The sequence below is a fragment of the Trachypithecus francoisi genome, unplaced genomic scaffold, assembly GCF_009764315.1.
Source record: "Trachypithecus francoisi isolate TF-2019V2 unplaced genomic scaffold, Tfra_2.0 Lachesis_group12, whole genome shotgun sequence".
Lineage (NCBI taxonomy): Eukaryota > Metazoa > Chordata > Mammalia > Primates > Cercopithecidae > Trachypithecus > Trachypithecus francoisi.
Window position 1 is genome coordinate 95,846,645 of NW_022681457.1, and position 16,485 is coordinate 95,863,129.

Genomic DNA, 16,485 nt, shown 5'->3' on the forward strand with positions numbered 1-16,485 from the left:
TTGCACTGTAGCATGTGACCAAAAAATCAGCACCCAGTATGTTTAATTGGTAGGCCCTGCTTGTGGTAGGATCCTAACTTCACAGAGTGCCCTCTCAGCATTTCTGCCCCTACCTCCGGGCCTCTCTTTACACCTCCCAGTGGCCTCAGAGCCACAGGACATGCATTAAAATCAGCTCACGTAGCAGTCGTTAAGTCAAACCATTACTCACCCAGAAGCAGCCATCGGGGTCACGCAGCCAGTCCGGGAGAGGCCATGGAGCCATCACCGCAGTGGCACATGGAAGCAAAGGACAGCAGTGAGACACACAGCACAGCCAAAGAAAAAGTCCTGTGGGGCCCCTTCTTCAGCTAGGGCCTGGGCCAGGAGGGAACCCTGCCCTCCCTCTGCCTCTGGGGTCTTGCTGGGGCAGACAACCTAGTCAGCAATAATCTGATAATCCACCCTCAGCTCATCAGGCCGCCAGGGCTCAGTCCACTAGAAGCAGCAGTGTCCCTGTGAACAAACATGAACTGAGCACCTGCTGTGTGCCAGGGGTTGGGGATGCAGCCTGAAGAAGACAGACATGGCCCCTGCCCTTATGGAGCCTACAGTGCAGTGAGGAGACAATCATGTAAATAACTATTGAATTACAACTGTGATGACTGCATCAAGGAGGAGACTTTAAGAACCTAAGCCAGCCGGGCATGGTGCCTCACACCTATAATCCCAGCACTTTGGGAGGCTGAGGTGGGAGGCGTGCTTCAGCTCAGGAGTTCAAGACCAGCCTAGACAACATGGGGAAACCCCATCTCTATAAAAAATACAAAAATTAGCTGGGTGTGGTGGCACGCCGCTGTAGTCCCAGCTACTCGGAAGGCCTAGGTAGGAGGCTCCCTTGAGCCCAGGAGTCCAGGCTGCGGTGAGCCGTGATCACCCCATTGTACTCTAGCCTGGGCAATAGAGTGAGACCTTGTCTCAGAATAAAAGAACCTGACACTTGCAATCACAGCACTTTGGGAGGCCGAGGCAGGCAAATCACTTGAAGTCAGGAGTTCGAGACCAGCCTGGTCAACATGGTGGAACCCCATCTCCAAAAATACAAAATTAGCCAGGAATGGTGGCAGGTGCCTATAATCGCAGCTACTCAGGAGGCTAAGGCACAAGAATTGCTTGAACCTGGGAGGCAGAGGTTGCAGTGAACCAAGATCGCACCACTACACTCCAGCCTGGACAACAGAGTAAGACGCTGTCTCAAAAAAAAAAGAAAGAAAGAAAAGACAAGTAAAAGAAAGAAAGAAGGCCGGGCGCGGTGGCTCAAGCCTGTAATCCCAGCACTTTGGGAGGCCGAGACGGGCGGATCACGAGGTCAGGAGATCAAGACCATCCTGGCTAATACGGTGAAACCCTGTCTCTACTTAAAAATACAAAAAACTAGCCGGGCGACGAGGCGGGCGCCTGTAGTCCCAGCTACTCGGGAGGCTGAGGCAGGAGAATGGCGTAAACCCGGGAGGCGGAGCTTGCAGTGAGCTGAGATCCGGCCACTGCACTCCAGCCTGGGTGGCAGAGCAAGACTCCGTCTCAAAAAAAAAAAAAAAAAAAAAAAGAAGAAAGAAAAAAAAAGAGAACGTGGGAAAATTCTGACTTCACTACTTATGGCTCTACCTTTTGTGACATTGGGGCCGTTTTGTTTTGTTTGTTTGTTTGTTTGAGACGGAGTTTCCCTCTTGCTCAGGCTGGAGTGCAATGATGCGATCTCGGCTCACTGCAACCTCCGCCTCCTTGGTTCAAGCGAATCTCCTGTCTCAGCTTTCCAAGTAGCTGGGATTATAAGTGCATGCCACCAGGCCCGGCTAATTTTTGTATTTTTAGTAGAGATGGGGTTTCATCATATTGGTCAGGCTGCTCTCAAACTCCTGACCTCAGGTGATCTGCCCCCCTCGGCCTCCCAAAGTGCTGGGATTATAGGCTTGAGCCACCACACCCAGCCTCATTTTTACTTGTCGATGCCTCATTTATTCATCCGCAAACTGGAGATAGTATCAGTATTCACCTCACAGGGTTGATGTGAGGATTAACATGGGTTAATACATGTAATACATCTGGAAGGATGCTTGGCACACAGTAAACTGTTCAGAAGCGTTTGCTATTGTCATTACAGGGGCTGTTGGCATGGGTTTCAGAGGGACCCAGCATGGGTGACCTACCTGACAAAGTTGCTATAGGGGGTTAATGAGACAGTGAGAGGTGAAGTTGAGTACAATGCCGGGTACCGGCAACTGCGCAATAAACGGTGGTGTATTCTCTTTTTTTTTTTTTTTTTTGAGACAGAGTCTCGTTCTTATTGCCCAGGCTGGAGTGCAGTGGCGCGATCTTGGCTCACTGCAACCTCTGCCTCCTGGGTTCAAGCGATTCTCCTGCCTCAGTATCCCGAGTAGCTGGGATTATAGGCTCCTGCCACCTCGCCCGGCTAATTTTTTGTATTTTTAGTAGAGACAGGGTTTCACCATGTTAGCCAGGCTGGTGTCGAACTCCTGACCTCAGGTGATCCGCCCACCCTCGCCTCCCAAAATGCTGGGATTACAGGCATGAGCCACTGCACCCGGCCGGTGGTGTTATTCTTAGGGCTTCTCTCCAGCATTCCCCCTGGATAAAGCATCTCAACAGAGGAGCTGTCAGAAATGCCCCCACCATCACAAACACAAACCCAGAACTGCAGCTTTGGACTGAAAAATGACCAGCAATCACATTCTCACCTGATTTTACAAATGCCTCATCTCCTTTAACCTTCACAACAACCCAGCAAGTGGACAAAGGAGAAACTGTTACTACTCCCACTTTAAAGATGAGGACAGTGAGGTGAAGGGACTCCTGTGTCCTCAGGGATGCCACTTCACACCTCCAAGCCTAGTGAAGTGGCCAACCCCGGATTCTAGCTCATATCTGCCTGGGTTTTGTTCTCTGGGTTTTCCCTTGATTTGTTTCCCTTCAGTCTCTAGGGCACTGGCTGCACAGCCGCAGACCAGCCTTTGCACCTCTCCAACCTCAGTCTATTCATCTGAAATACCTGTCAAACAGCTGGCACAGGATCCAAGCTGTTCCTGATCCAAACTCTTCCTTCACAGGCTCAGTCACTGTCACTCCAAGCCTTCCTCTAACCCTTTATCCTATTACTGACCTCGACCACTTAACCCGGCGGTCAAGGAGTGTCTACCCTCATTTAAGTCCATGCTTTACAGATGGCGAAACTGAGGTCCAAAGTTGGCCACATACCCAAGGTTGCCTTTCAGTGCCCGGTCTGGCACCTGGGCAGTAGCTGGGTGGGGCTGCCCCTCTGGGGATACCCCTAGTGGGCCCTGGCTGACCTGGAGGTTGCTCCCTCTGCCCCTTTCTCTCTATGCTGGGCCCAGGGGCCACCCAACAAAGGCAGCACAGCTCGTTCCCCAGCTCCCCAGCCTCAACATCCCAGAGCTCAGAGCTTGCTCCAGTAGGGGTCAAACAGTTCCATAGGTAAGGGCTGAGCAATGTGGGCACCTCAGTACCCATGGGGTGGAGTTTAACTTAGTTAAGTCTGGGCTTTGGAGTTGAACCTAAGTTCAAATCCCAGCTCGGCCACTTCCCAGCATTGTGACTTTGGTCAAGTCTGTTCAGCTCCCTAAACTCCTGCAAAACAGGGATAATATTTCCCTCATGAGGTTGTAAGGATTGAATGAGTTAATGCAGCATATTAAATGCTTAGGACAGAATGTTGTGCATAGTAAATGCTTAACAGGCAGTGGCTATAATTATGATTAGAGAACAGAGGCCAAGAACAGGACTTGTGGGCCCATGATACTCTGCCTTCATCTTGCTCCACCCTATCCCCTCACGTGGGGTGAGGGTAGAGGGTAGACTAAGTCCCAAACCAGGTCCTGAGGCTATAGTAATAGGTGCTGGAAGACCCATAGAGACTTTAGACTTATCTCCCATGCTCATTTCACAGAAAGGGAAACTGAAACCCAGGGAGAAAAGTGACTAGCCCACAGACTATAAAGGAGTGGAATCCCACCCCCCCTTTAATATCAGAATCAGCCAGGCACGGTGGTTCATGCCTGTAATCCCAGCATTTTGGGAAACCAAGGTGGGCAGATCACCTGAGGTCAGATGTTCAAGACCACCCTGGCCAACATGGTGAAACCCTATCTCTACTAAAAATAAAAAAATTAGCCGGGCATGGTGACAGGCGCCTATAATCCCAGTTACTTGGGAGGCTGAGGCAACAGAATCGCTTGAACCCAGGAGGTAGAGGTTGCAGTGAACAGAGATTGTGCCACTGCACTCCAGCCTGGGCAACAGAGTGAGACTCTGTCTCAAAAAAATTAAATTAAATTAAATTAAAATTAAATATCAAAATCTTAGGCCCTGGGAAAATTCTGAACTCCCCTATCCCCAGGAACTGTTGTACAGACCCATTCTGCAAACACCTAACAAATCTCAGGCCACCATAACTCTACGATGAGCCCTCTGTGAGTATCCTGCTCAGCTCTGTGGCTGGCAGACCTGTATATGGTGCACAATACGTGCTCAGGAAAGGCTTAGAGAATAACCAAATGAAATTCGGTTTGGTTCCACACCTCTGCTCAGGCTTCCTCTCCAGAAGTCTCTCCTTGCATCTCCCCTCCTCACTCCCACCCCAGCCTCTGTCTCACCCTGCAGCCTAGGTTCCATCAGCTGGGCTCAGCTTCAGCCAACAGAGGTCTGGACCTCCATGGGGACTGCACAGTGTCAGCATCTTCCTAGCTAGATGGATGTTCCTGCCCAGCACGGCCAGCCAGGCTCCTGGCCATGGTCCATTCTGCAGAGAGGGTGCTGGCCCTGCCCTGCCATGTCTCCACCCACACTGGTCTGGGGAGTAAGGCAGCCTGGGTGGGAACTTCTGTTGGCACCTGGGGCCTACAGGAGGGAGGCCAGCCCTGGTCTAGGAGGTGGATGGATGGGCCAATCAGGAGACAGCCGGGTGTGGGGCCTCCTGGCCTTAATGAGTACCACCCACACACCCAGGCACTCCACCCATGCCCCATGTTGCTGGGACCTGGCAGGTGGTGCCTGGCTCTCCTGTACATACAGTGGAAACCTCAGGGCTTCCCCACTCCATTCCCTTCTTAAAACACACTACCGGCCTGCTATCAGACCAGCTACCATTCTGGTCTGCATACACGTTGCTTTATTTGATGCTGCTTATGCCTGCAAGGTCCAGATTACTGACAAAGGACCAGCCTGGGACTCAGAGAGGTAAAGTGACTCATACAGGGTCACACAGCAGGAAAGTGGAAGGGTCAGGATTCAACCCAGTTCTGCTGTGTGAAGAGCCTACCAGGCACTGGATGTCCCCTTTCCTCCCTCCCTCTGCTCCTTTCAGCTTCTGGCTCCCTTTCTTCTCAAACCTCCTACCTCCTTGCTCAAAGTTTCTCCGTGCTTAGAATTAATAATTCCCGGCCAGATGCAGTGGCTCACGAGGTCAGGAGATGGAAACCATCCTGGCTAACACAATGAAACCCCGTCTCTACTAAAAATACAAAAAATTAGCTGGGCGTGGTGGCGGGTGACTGTAGTGCCAGCTACTCAGGAGGCTGAGACAGGAGAATGGCTTGAACAGGAGAGGTGGAGCTTGCAGTGAGCCGAGATCAGGACACTGCACTCTAGCCTGGGCGACAGAGCAAGACTGTCTCAAAAGAAAAAAAAAGAATTAATAATTCCCACCTCACACCTGCTTTAACGCCTTATTTACAGTTATTTCTGAAGTGTCGGTCTGACACTCAGGAGAGAATTCAAGGCAGGGAGTGACCCCAGTGGGTGCTCCTTAGACTTGTGGGTCTGTCATTCTATATCCCCACCCCCCTCCCCAACATGCAGAAGTCCCTTGGGCCTCCCCCTGCTGATCTCTTCCCCACCCAGCCTCCTACCAAGACCATCCTCCCGGCCTGGAACTTGGTGGCGGTAGGGCGCTTGCTGAAGCTCCGGGGCGCGTGCCAGTGCTCTGGCCCCTCCCCAACTCCTCCCGCTCCCCTTCAATAGCTGAGGACCTGACCCTGACGAGACACTAGGCAGCTCTCACAGGGACTCCCAGCTGCCTTAAGCCCAGCCCCAACGAGGCTCTGTCCAAGCCTCCTCCTTCTGGAGGAGAGGCGGAGAGGGGGTCGTCCGTTCCAGAACCCAGGAGCTGTGGGTCCTGGAATCACCTTCCCCAACCCTCCTCTCCCCTCCCCACTTCTGGAGCGAGCTCGGGCTCGGGTTGGTCTGGACAGTTCCCTGGCTCCAACTAGCTGGAGAGGAGGGGTCCTGTCCCACCCTGAAGAGGTGGGGCCTGCCAGGAAGTATAGGTGAGGGCGAGACAATTCTTGAGGAAAGACAGAGGACAGAGACAGGAAGAGACAGCCAAACAGAGACGACAGATGAGAGAGACAGGGAACCCAGGGATGAGAGCGAACCGGAGCCTGAACCGGACAGAGAGACCCAGGAGACCCAGACAGAGGGAAGTGCCCTAGACCAAGCCTGGCAGGGAGGGTGTGGGGCTGGCGCGGCGGCCGGGGGGGCCACCCTGGCGGGCACAGCCGGCGCCCCAGCTCGCGGGTCCCTGGGTCCGGAAACTCAAAGTCAGTTACGTAAGGGTCGGAGCGGGGCGCGGGGCTCCAGGCCCTGGCGCCCCCTCCCTCTGCGCGCCGCCCGCCCGCTCCAGCGCTGCTGCGGGCCCGGCAGGAGCATGCGGGGCCGGGCAAGGCGGGGCTGGGGGGCGGTCGGGGACTGCGCCGCCCTGCAGGGACTCGCCCGGGGACACCGAACCCAGGACCCCCGCCCCAGACAACCAGGACCGGCCGGACCCGGACGTGTCTAGCTCCGGATCCGAGCTCCCGGACCCCCTCTCCAGACTCCCACGCCCCTCCCTGCACCCCGAACTTTAAGACGCCCAGACTCCTTTGGACCCTAAGTTCGGATTCTGAAATCCGGGACCCCCGGAACCCCTCAATCCCGGACCCTTCGACCCTGGTCTCGCCTCTCCCGGGACGGTCCGAGCCCTTGGGGGTGGGTTCTTCTGTCCCTCACCCTGTCCCTCCCGGGGACCGAGGGTCGCCCCCCAGGTGGTCCAGGCTCACCTGGGCTGGGTGCGGCGGGGACTGGGCCTGACCGCGTTCTGGCTCCGCGCCGCTCTCGCCCTTTAAGAGGTTCCTGCCACTTTGCCCCGCCGGGGCCTCCACCTGCACTGACAGGGCAACTCCATCGTGAGGCCCCGCCCCGCCCGCTAGGCCCTCTGATTGGCGCAGGCAACTGCCGATCAGCGGGGCGGGGAGGAGGAGGCCGGGGCAGAGGAGTGCGAGAGTCGCAGCTGGGAAGGGGCGGGGGCTGCAGGTGTGGCCTGGTCCGGGGGACACTGAGCCGGGGGCTGCTTTGATAGACCCCAGAGGTCAGGGGAGGGAAGGGCAGGGACTTCCTGGATTGACTGATGTGACGTCATATGACAAAAGTGTGAAGCAATTTGACACGTGGTACTGCCCCTAAGGGTACTAGGTAGAGGAGTTGGTCAGAGGGGATCTAGGGAAGTGACCCTGAGGAGACTTACCTGGATCACCTGTCCTACTACTTCGTCAGGCTTGACCTTGAACAAGTCACTTCTCTGGATCTGAATTTCCTCAACCATAAATATTACAATGTTTTCCTGAGAATTAGCGATGTAAGTTAAATGTCAAGCATAGGTCCTAGTACACAGTAGGCGTTCCGTAAATGCGAGTTCTGGATCCTGTCATGCCCGCCTTGCCACTCTTCTCAGTGACTTTTCCCCTCCTGATGGTCCATTCCATCAACACTGGCAGGGGCTTCCATGGTCACTGGCCGAAGACTCATTCCCTCCCTCCCATTTCAGGCCTGGGCTGGCTTACATATGCCCATGTCAGGAAGCTCACCACCCCGCAGAGTGGCCGCTTTCATTTCAAAACCAACCCTGACACTTCAAAAGCTCTTCATCACAGAATCATAGGATCATAGAATATTCCAGGCCAGAGCACTATGGAAAACTAATCCTTTCTTTGGACAAATATGGCAAACTGAGGCTCGCTGAGGACAAAGCTGCCTTCCTCTGAGTGTAGTGATCTTCCTACTAAAGTGATCTTCCTACTAACTCGACTTCCCATGTTCCAATCCCCAGCGCTGCCACTTCCTGAGTTACTTTGGGTGAGTTACTAACTCTCTCCAAGCCAGTTTCGTCCTCTGCAAAGTGGGGTTAATAAAAGTATTTTCCTCAAGGGTTGTGGCAAGAATTGAATGAAAGAATCCATGTCAAGTGCTAAGAACAGTGCCAGTCCCAGAGTAAGCATCCAATAAGTGGTAGCATTTATTATAATTATTGATGTTATTGTTATATTGATATATAACTGAATTAAAAGTCATACATTGACTGACTCTCCCCCTGCTCCAAATTCACTGAGGCCTTCTCTGAGTCAGGTCCTGTTTGAGGCTTCAGGGCCCTGGTTCCTGCCTTCAAGGAGCCCATAGTCTAGCAGAGGAGGGTCAGATTGAGCCCTTAGACCTGGGAGATGTTTTCTGATAGAGGGAGGTGGGCTCCAAGGGATTAGAGAAGCGTTGGATCCTTTGACCAAAAATCAGGACACTTGAGACCCTTTCAGTCCCTATCCCTGTGAATCCCCTGGGGAAGCCTGGCACACACACAACCAGGCTCCCAAGCACATTGATGTACCTTGCACTTACCTATATCACACCTGCCCACCAGACAGTATTGCCCAGGGGTTCTGAGATAGGGATTTGGAGGCAGGTGAGTCTGGGTTTTGGGCCTTGGGACAAGCCACCCACCCCCCACCCCCGGGGTAAAATGAGATTAATAATAGTGCTAACTTTATATAGAGCTGTTGTGATGATTAAATGAGAGTATGTGAAAATATATTTCAAATAGCAATGACTCTAGCAGCATTTCTAAATTGCTCTCACACGTACTCATGCACCCAGGAGAGTGCAGGCTGTCAAATCTTTAATTTGGCCTCTGCAAACAGTGGCTCCTCCCCCAATCCCATCCCCACCCCTGACTCAATCACAGGGCTAGGGAAAGGAAAACCCCAGCAGTCAGGTGGATGGGGTGATTCTAAAGAGCTGCTATGGGCCCTGCCCCCTCCCTGCTGGGGCAGCCACGTGGCTCTAGCTCTGTTGGGCTGAGCTGCCTGCGGGTGACTCAGCAGTGCCAGTGCCTGCCCCAGCCTGATAAGAGAGAGAGAGAGTGTGTGTGTGTGTGTGTGTGTTTGGGGTGTCCAGGGAGGGCTGTTGCTGAATTTGTGCATGGGAGTACATTTGGGAATATGCTTGTGATCCTGTATCTCTTGTTTCTGTGCATGTGTGTATGTGTATGTGTAGGGGGGTGTGTTTTGGTGCTTGTGAGGGTGTGCCCACGTTTGTGAGTTTATATAGAGGGTATGAATCTGTGTCTGTCTGTGTCCTATAAACAGGCTGTCCCCTGGGTCTCAGGCCCTGGGACCTAGAGAGCTCTGCCCTGTCCCATGGCCCTCCTGTGTGTGTGTTTCTCATTGAGGTGACTTGTGCGCTTGTGTGGGTGAAGGCCTTGTGTGGCCTTGTCAGTCACTGAAGTGGGGAGGCTGTCACTGCCTGGACTTCGGGCCCCCTGACCCAGGGCCTCTGCCAGTGACACCATAATCTTCACCTCCATCCCCAGACTGCAGGGAGCACTTTGCTACCTGAGATGCCTCTGTCAGAGTGACCTCTTGAAGAACTCACTCACATTTAGCAATCCTGGTTCTTTTACAAGCATTTGCTCACTTTATCTTATTGAATCCTAACAGCCAAAAATGTTCTAAAGAGCTTCTGAGGCTCAGGGAGCTAAAGTGGCAAGCCAAGGTCACACCACTCTTGTTTTTTTTTGTGAGACGGAGTCCCACTCTGTTGCCAGGCTGGAGTGCAGTGGCGTGATCTCGGCTCACTGCAAGCTCTGACTCCCGGGTTCAAGCAATTCTCTTGCCTCAGCCTCCCGAGTAGCTGGGATTACAGGCACAGACCACCACGCCCGGCTAATGTTTTTTTTTGTGTGTGTATTTTTAGTAGAGACGGGTAAGTAATAGAGGGTGTGAAGGTGACAGGCAGGGGGCAGCTTTCCTCCCTCGGCTGAGCATTCAGTTCCCTGGGACCTGTGGGGCACTGATAAGCTTGGGGGCTGGGGGAAGGAACCTGTTTGTGTCTCCCCCCTCCTCCTCTGAGAAGGCCTGCACCTCCAGGAACTCCTTATCCTGCCAGAGCCTGGGCACTCCCACCAGCTTCAGATGGGCTTGAGGTGGGTGATAAAGAAGCCAAGGAACAGACGGGGTGGGGGCGGGGAGTGCACACGTGGGAGCGCTTCATTGAGCATATTATTAAAAGTTGAGACTGACAAAGGGACAGAGAGTCACAAGACCAGGCCACAAGAAATGGTAGAGGGAGAGGACGCTCAGGCCTGAGGCAGGGGGTGTGGCCGTTCCGGTTTGAATCCTGACTCCCCCATTTACGGGGCTTACGACTTCCTCCTAGCCTGTCTCCTCATCAGTCAAATGAGGTAATGGCTCTCACCCTGCCTGCTTTTCCCGGCCCGGCCTGGGATACTAGAAGGGAAAGGCATTTGTAAAGTGTGAATAATGGATGTTCCTGCTGTTACTCATGGCTTCCTATGAGGAAGGCCTAAAGCAATTGTATGCCCAGAGCCCAGAGAGGGGAAAGTGATTCCATCTGAGGGAGTCAAGAAGACTGCCTGGAGGAGGTGACCTCCCAGCTGGACATTAAGGACTAATTTACTAGATGGAAATGAGAGAGGGCATTCCAGGTGGAAGAACAGCCTGCACAAAGGGTTGGAGGTAGGATAGTGAAGGTGTACTCTGGGAACAGAAAATGGTCTGGGATAGTTAAAGGACAGGGTGAATCATGAGACCAAATTGTGGAAGGCTTCAAATGCCAGGTGAAGACACAGGGGGAAGAGACATGTGGGGATGGTCAGTGAATCTTTGAGATAGAGGGCACTGGGGTTTGGCAGTCATTTAGGGATGGGTAAGGAGACAGTGAAAATTGGTAGGCAGTGGGTCAGCAACCCTTCTCCAGGAGAATGCATTTGAAATTTGGGGCTGGGCGCAGTGGCTTACACCTATAATCCCAGCACTTTGGGAGGCCGAGACAGACGGATCACATGAGGTCAGGAGTTCGAGACCAGCCTGGCCAACCATGGTGATACCCTGTCTCTACTGAAAATACAAAAAAATTAGCCAGGCATGGTGGTGGGTGCCTGTAATCCCAGCTACTCAGGAGGCTGAGGCAGGAGAATCACTTGAACCTGGGAGGCAGAGGTTGCAGTGAGCCGAGATGGCACCACTGCACTCCAGCCTGGGCAACAGAGACAGACTCTGTCTCAAAAAAAAAAAAAAAAAGAAGAAGAAGAAAAGAAAAGACTAAAAAAAAAAAGTTAAGAAATTTGGGGAAAATCCTCAGGAAGACCTCAAGGTGGGAAAGAGTTTGCACAGCCCTTCCAAGGAAGAGGTGGGGGTTGGTAGGGATGGAGAAAAAGCCAAGTCAGACACGTAGCCCAGGGAGGGGCCCACGCATGGGCACAGAGGATGCCAACAAATGAACACTGAAGAGCCTTGAAAGGCCCCATTGCCTAGGAGTTCCTCGGCTTTGCCGCAGCGTGGAGTAGGGGCCAATCCTATCAGGAGATCCCCTTCCCAGGGGAGGTGACATCTCTGGAAGGCCTTGTTGAAACCCCAATGGCTGTCAATGATTGTTGGTGTATTATATAGCCGGGTACTTCACTGACCTGTTTTCACAAGGTGTATTATATAGCCGGGTGCAACACTGACCCTGTTTTATGGATGAGTTAAATGAGGCAGAGGGAGGTGAGGTGATCTGCTCACTATCACATAGCCAGGACATGACAAAGCCGGGACTTGAAGGCAGTACTCGCTGTTTGCAGGGAGGGGCAGGAGAGAGCTGGTGGAGAGGTGTTTGGGGAGAGCTGAGATTCTGGCTATGTGGGACTCTGAAACCTGGAATGAGCAGGTGCCAGGGTGAGGGAAACACGTGTCTGCCGCCCCCTCGAGGTCATGGAGCAGCTGGGGCGGAAGTGCAGAGCTAAGCCTTCTAGGCTGCCAGAAGCTGAGTTCCTGGGAAAGGCGGGTGCCTTTGAGCGCACAGGTGCGCACTCAAGGCAGGAGGTGATAGTGAAAGGGGGGCTTTCAAATGGGCTATCCTGGATTGCAGCCTCACAGCTTGCCACAACTTGCTGTGAAACCCTAAGTCCCTTATGTTTGCTCTTCATTTTTTTCTTGTCTGGGGACTTTGAAAAGATTAAAAGAGATCATCAATGGCCAGGCGAGGTGTCTCACAACTGTTAGCCCAGCACTTTGGGAAGCGAAGAGGGAGGATCACTTGAGACCAGCCTGGCAACCCAGTGAGACCCTGTCAAAAAGATGAAAATATACTGGCCTGAAAGTAGTGAATTATCTCAGTTGATTATTCACAGTCAGTTACAGATCAAACTCCTTCTTCTATTCTTTCCCTCCTTTTCACTACTGCACTTGACTAGTCTTCAAAAAATTAATAAATAAAAATAAATTTTAAAAATAGGCCAGGAGCACTGACTTATACCTTTAATCACAACACTTTGGGAGACCAAGGCAAGGTGAGTGCTTCAGCCCAGGAGTTCACGACCAGCCTGGGCGACGTGAGGAAACCCCATCTCTAAAAAAAAAAAAAAAAAAAAAAAATGAAAAATTAGCCAGATGTTGTGGCATGTACCTATAATCCCAACTACTCAGGAAGCTAAGATGGAGTATCGCTTGAGCCCATGAGGTCTAGGCTACAGTAAGCTGTGATTGTGCCACTGCACTCCAGCCTGGGCAACAGAGCAGGACCCTGTCTCAAAAATAAATACAAATTTAAAAAATAAAAGAGATCATCTTACATCCTATGAAGCCATTTCACAGCCTGTATTCTCTCTTTGCAGTTGGGAAAAACGAGGATCCAGTGGGCAGATCCAGGATTGTGGGGCCTGAAGCTTGTCTGGGACAGGGGGTCTTCTTAAGATAAAGAATGCAAAGTTAAGAATACAGGCCAGGCACGGTGGCTCACGCCTGTAATCTCAGCACTTTGGGAGGCCAAGGCAGGTGGATCACCTGAGGTCAGGAGTTCGAGACCAGCCTGACCAACCTGGTGAAGCCCCATCTCTACTAAAAATACAAAAATTAGCCAGGGGTGGTGGCATGCACCTGTAATCCCAGCTACTCAGGAGGCTGAGGCAGGAGAATCGCTTGAACCCAGGAGGTGGAGGTTGCAGTGAGCCGAGATTGTACCACTGCACTCTAGTCTGGGCCAAAGAGCAAGACTCCATCTCAAAAAAAGTTAAGAATACAGAAAGTGGCCGGGCGTGGTGGCTCATGCCTGTAATCTCAGCACTTTGAGAGACTGAGGCTGGCGGATCACTTGAGGTCAGGAGTTCGAGGGCAGCCTGACCAACATGGTGAAACCCTATCTGTACTAAAAATACAAAAATTAGCCGCATATGGTGGTGCATACCTGTAATCCCAGCTACTCAGGAGGCTGAGGCAGGGGAATCGCTTGAACCCAGGAGGCAAAGGTTGCAGCGAGCTGAGATCGTGCCACTGCACCCCAGCCTGGCAACAGAGTGAGGACACAGTGGGAACGAGGAGGAGTACAGTAGAAGGAGACAGTGGGCTTACTCCACTGAGGTTAACATGGTTTACTTTTCCAAACTGTACAGAAACATGCGACCTTGTCAACACAAGGCTGAGGTCCCTCATAGGGCCTATGCAAGTGTGGGACTGCCCCTGGGCCTGTGATATGCTTTGGCTCTGTGTCCCCCACCCAAATCTCATCTTGAATTGTACTCCCACAGTTCCCATGGTCTTTGGTCTTTGGTCTATTGTCTGAGCTCCTGCAGTGCTGTCAGTCTACTGTTGCCCATTAGCAGCCAGTTCAGTTGGACACATCCTGAACTTCTCCTTTTACAGCCAGACCTGTGCTAGGTACTGTGAGGTGGGGGTGGGGAGACAGAGGACTCAGATCCAGTTCCAGCTCTTTTCTAATTCACAGTCTGGTGGTCAAAGAAGACATGGACGCGGTCTTAAAATGCTTAGGGCCAAGAAGAACTTAGATATCAACTAGTCCAGGAGGTTATCAAACTCTTTTTTTTTCTTTTCTTTTTTTTTTTTGAGACAGAGTCTCACTCTATCACCCAGGCTGGAGTGCAGTGATATGATCACGGCTCACTGTAGCCTCAACCTCTCTGGTCTCAAGCAATCCTCCCATCTCAGCCTTCCAAGTAGCTGGACTACAGGCATGCACCACCATGCCTGGTCAATTTTTTTTTTTTTTTTTTGTATTTTGTAGAGACAGGGTTTCACCATGTTGCTCGGACTGGTCTCGAACTCCTGGGTTTAAGTGATCCTCATGCCTCAGTCTCCCAAAGTGTTGGTCTCACAGGCATGAGCCACTGTGCCCAGCCTCAGACTCTTAATCATAGAAACCCAATGTATGAAACAGAGGGAAGCAAGGCTGTTCTGAGTGAAGCAGAGGGTGTGGGTGGGTAAGGTGGGGTTGGCCTCCCCTCTCCCTCCCCACCGACCCCCTATGTGGCTTCTTCCAGCTCCTCTAAGGAACTATGAGTTGGAAACACTGCCCTAGTTCAAGCTCTTTGCTTTAACCAATGAGAAAACAGTGGACCAGCAAGGGTAAGAGACTGGACCAAGGTCACAGAACAAGGGAGTGGCTAAGGCTGGATTCAGACCCAGGTCCAACCGACTCCTGGTTTGAGGTTCTCTTTGCTCAACCTCAATACTAAAGAGTTGGGACAGAACCACCCCTCCCCACCACGACCCACCTCCCCCTGCTCATCCACTCAAAGAGGTCCCAAAAGCCTGTAGGAGTGGGACAGCGAAGAAGGAGCCCATTTTGCGCCCCCACATTGGAATGAGGACAGGGATTGGACTTTTTTTTTTTTGGAGACAGAGTCTCACTCTGTTGCCCAGGCTGGAGTGTAGTGGCACGATCCCGGCTCACTGCAACCTCTGCCTCCTGGGTTCAAGCAATTCTTCTACCTCAGCCTCCCGAGTAGCTGGGACTACAGGCACATGCCACCACGACTGGCTAATTTTTGTGTTTTTAGTAGAGATGGGGTTTCACCATATTGGCCAGGCTGGTCTCGACTTCCTGACCTCATGATCCGTCCACTTTGGCCTCCCAAAATGCTGGGATTACAGGCACGAGCCGCCGTGTCCGGCCCAGGACTGGACTTTTGTCTTTGTTCACTGCTTATCCTTAGTCTGAGTACAGAGCTCACCACATTGTGAATAATAAAATATTAGTTGAATGAATTAATTTAAGGCAACAGTTCAGGGTAGGAGAAGCTTCTCAGGGGTGGTGAAATTATCCCTCCAGGTTGACCTCATCCTGATCCCCTGATTCACACAGGGGTTGAACATGTGTCCCAGTGGAAGGTGTGGATACAAAGAGGTGCATGCATGTGCGCACCTGTAATATGAATGTATGTGTGCATGTGTATGTTAACAGATGTCAAGAATGAGTCTGTGAGAGAGGACAGAATGTCCCCAAGCTGTGGAGGGTGGAGGGCTGAGTGATGTTTGGGCACACATCCAAGCGTGTGTATGCATGGCCTCTGGGTCACAGGTGCACAGGTGTACAGGTGTGGGCCTATTTGTATGTGTCTGTGAGGTGTGTGCAAACCGAATCTGGGCTGGGCTTCCTGCATGTCTTAGTAAAAATTCCCAGCTTCACTGCTTCTTCTTTCTCCTTCTCTTCAGAGCACTTTCCTGACTATCGCAAGAAGCCATTGTGTGACTTTGAGCCAGTCACTTCCCCTCTCTGAGTCTCCATCTCCTCATTTTTGGTTTGTTTGTTTGCTTTTGAGACAGGGTCTCACTCTGGCTGGAGTCCAGTAGTGCTATCGTGGTTCACTGCAGCTGCAATCTCCCAGGATCAAGTGATCCTCCCACCCCAGTCCCCTAAGTAACTGAGACTACAGGCCTGTGCCACCATGCCTGGCCAACTTTTAAATTTTCTGTAGAGACGGAGTCTCACTATGTTGACCAGACTGGTCTCAGCTAGTGGACTCAAGTGATCCACAGACCTCAACCTTCCAGTGTTGGGATTACAGGCGTGAGCCACCACACCCCAGCCCATCTCCTTTTTTTTTTTTTTTTTTTTTTTTGACAGAGTTTTGCTCTGTCACCCAGGCTGGAGTGCAGTGGTGCGATCTTGGCTCACTGCAGCCTCCGCCACCTGGGTTCACGCGATTGTCCTGCCTCAGCCTCTTGAGTAGCTGGGACTACAGGCTTGAGCCACCACGCCCAGCTAATTTTTGTATTTTTAGTAGAGACGGGGTTTCACCATGATGGCTAGGATGGTCTCGATCTCCTGACCTCGTGATCCACCCGCCTCGGCCTCCCAAAGTGCTGGGATTATAGG

At 52.2% G+C, this 16,485-nt stretch overlaps 1 protein-coding gene across 8 annotated transcripts in view; it reads right to left on the reverse strand.

The window, feature by feature from the left end:
• Nucleotides 1–7,256, reverse strand: part of EPB41 (erythrocyte membrane protein band 4.1) — a 231,993-nt gene extending 224,737 nt beyond the window's left edge. For 6 of the 8 annotated variants that reach the window (XM_033227467.1, XM_033227470.1, XM_033227469.1 and 3 more), the window contains exon 1: nt 7,110–7,256. Coding sequence is in view for 1 of the 8 variants with exons in the window: in XM_033227449.1 (XP_033083340.1) it covers nt 212–225 (14 nt within the window). In the remaining 7 variants the exon portion in view is untranslated. Of the gene's footprint in view, nt 1–211; nt 268–7,109 lie in introns of all 8 variants that reach the window. The other 2 variants (XM_033227449.1, XM_033227452.1) reach the window with 2 other exon arrangements.
• Nucleotides 7,257–16,485: the final 9,229 nt, after the last annotated feature.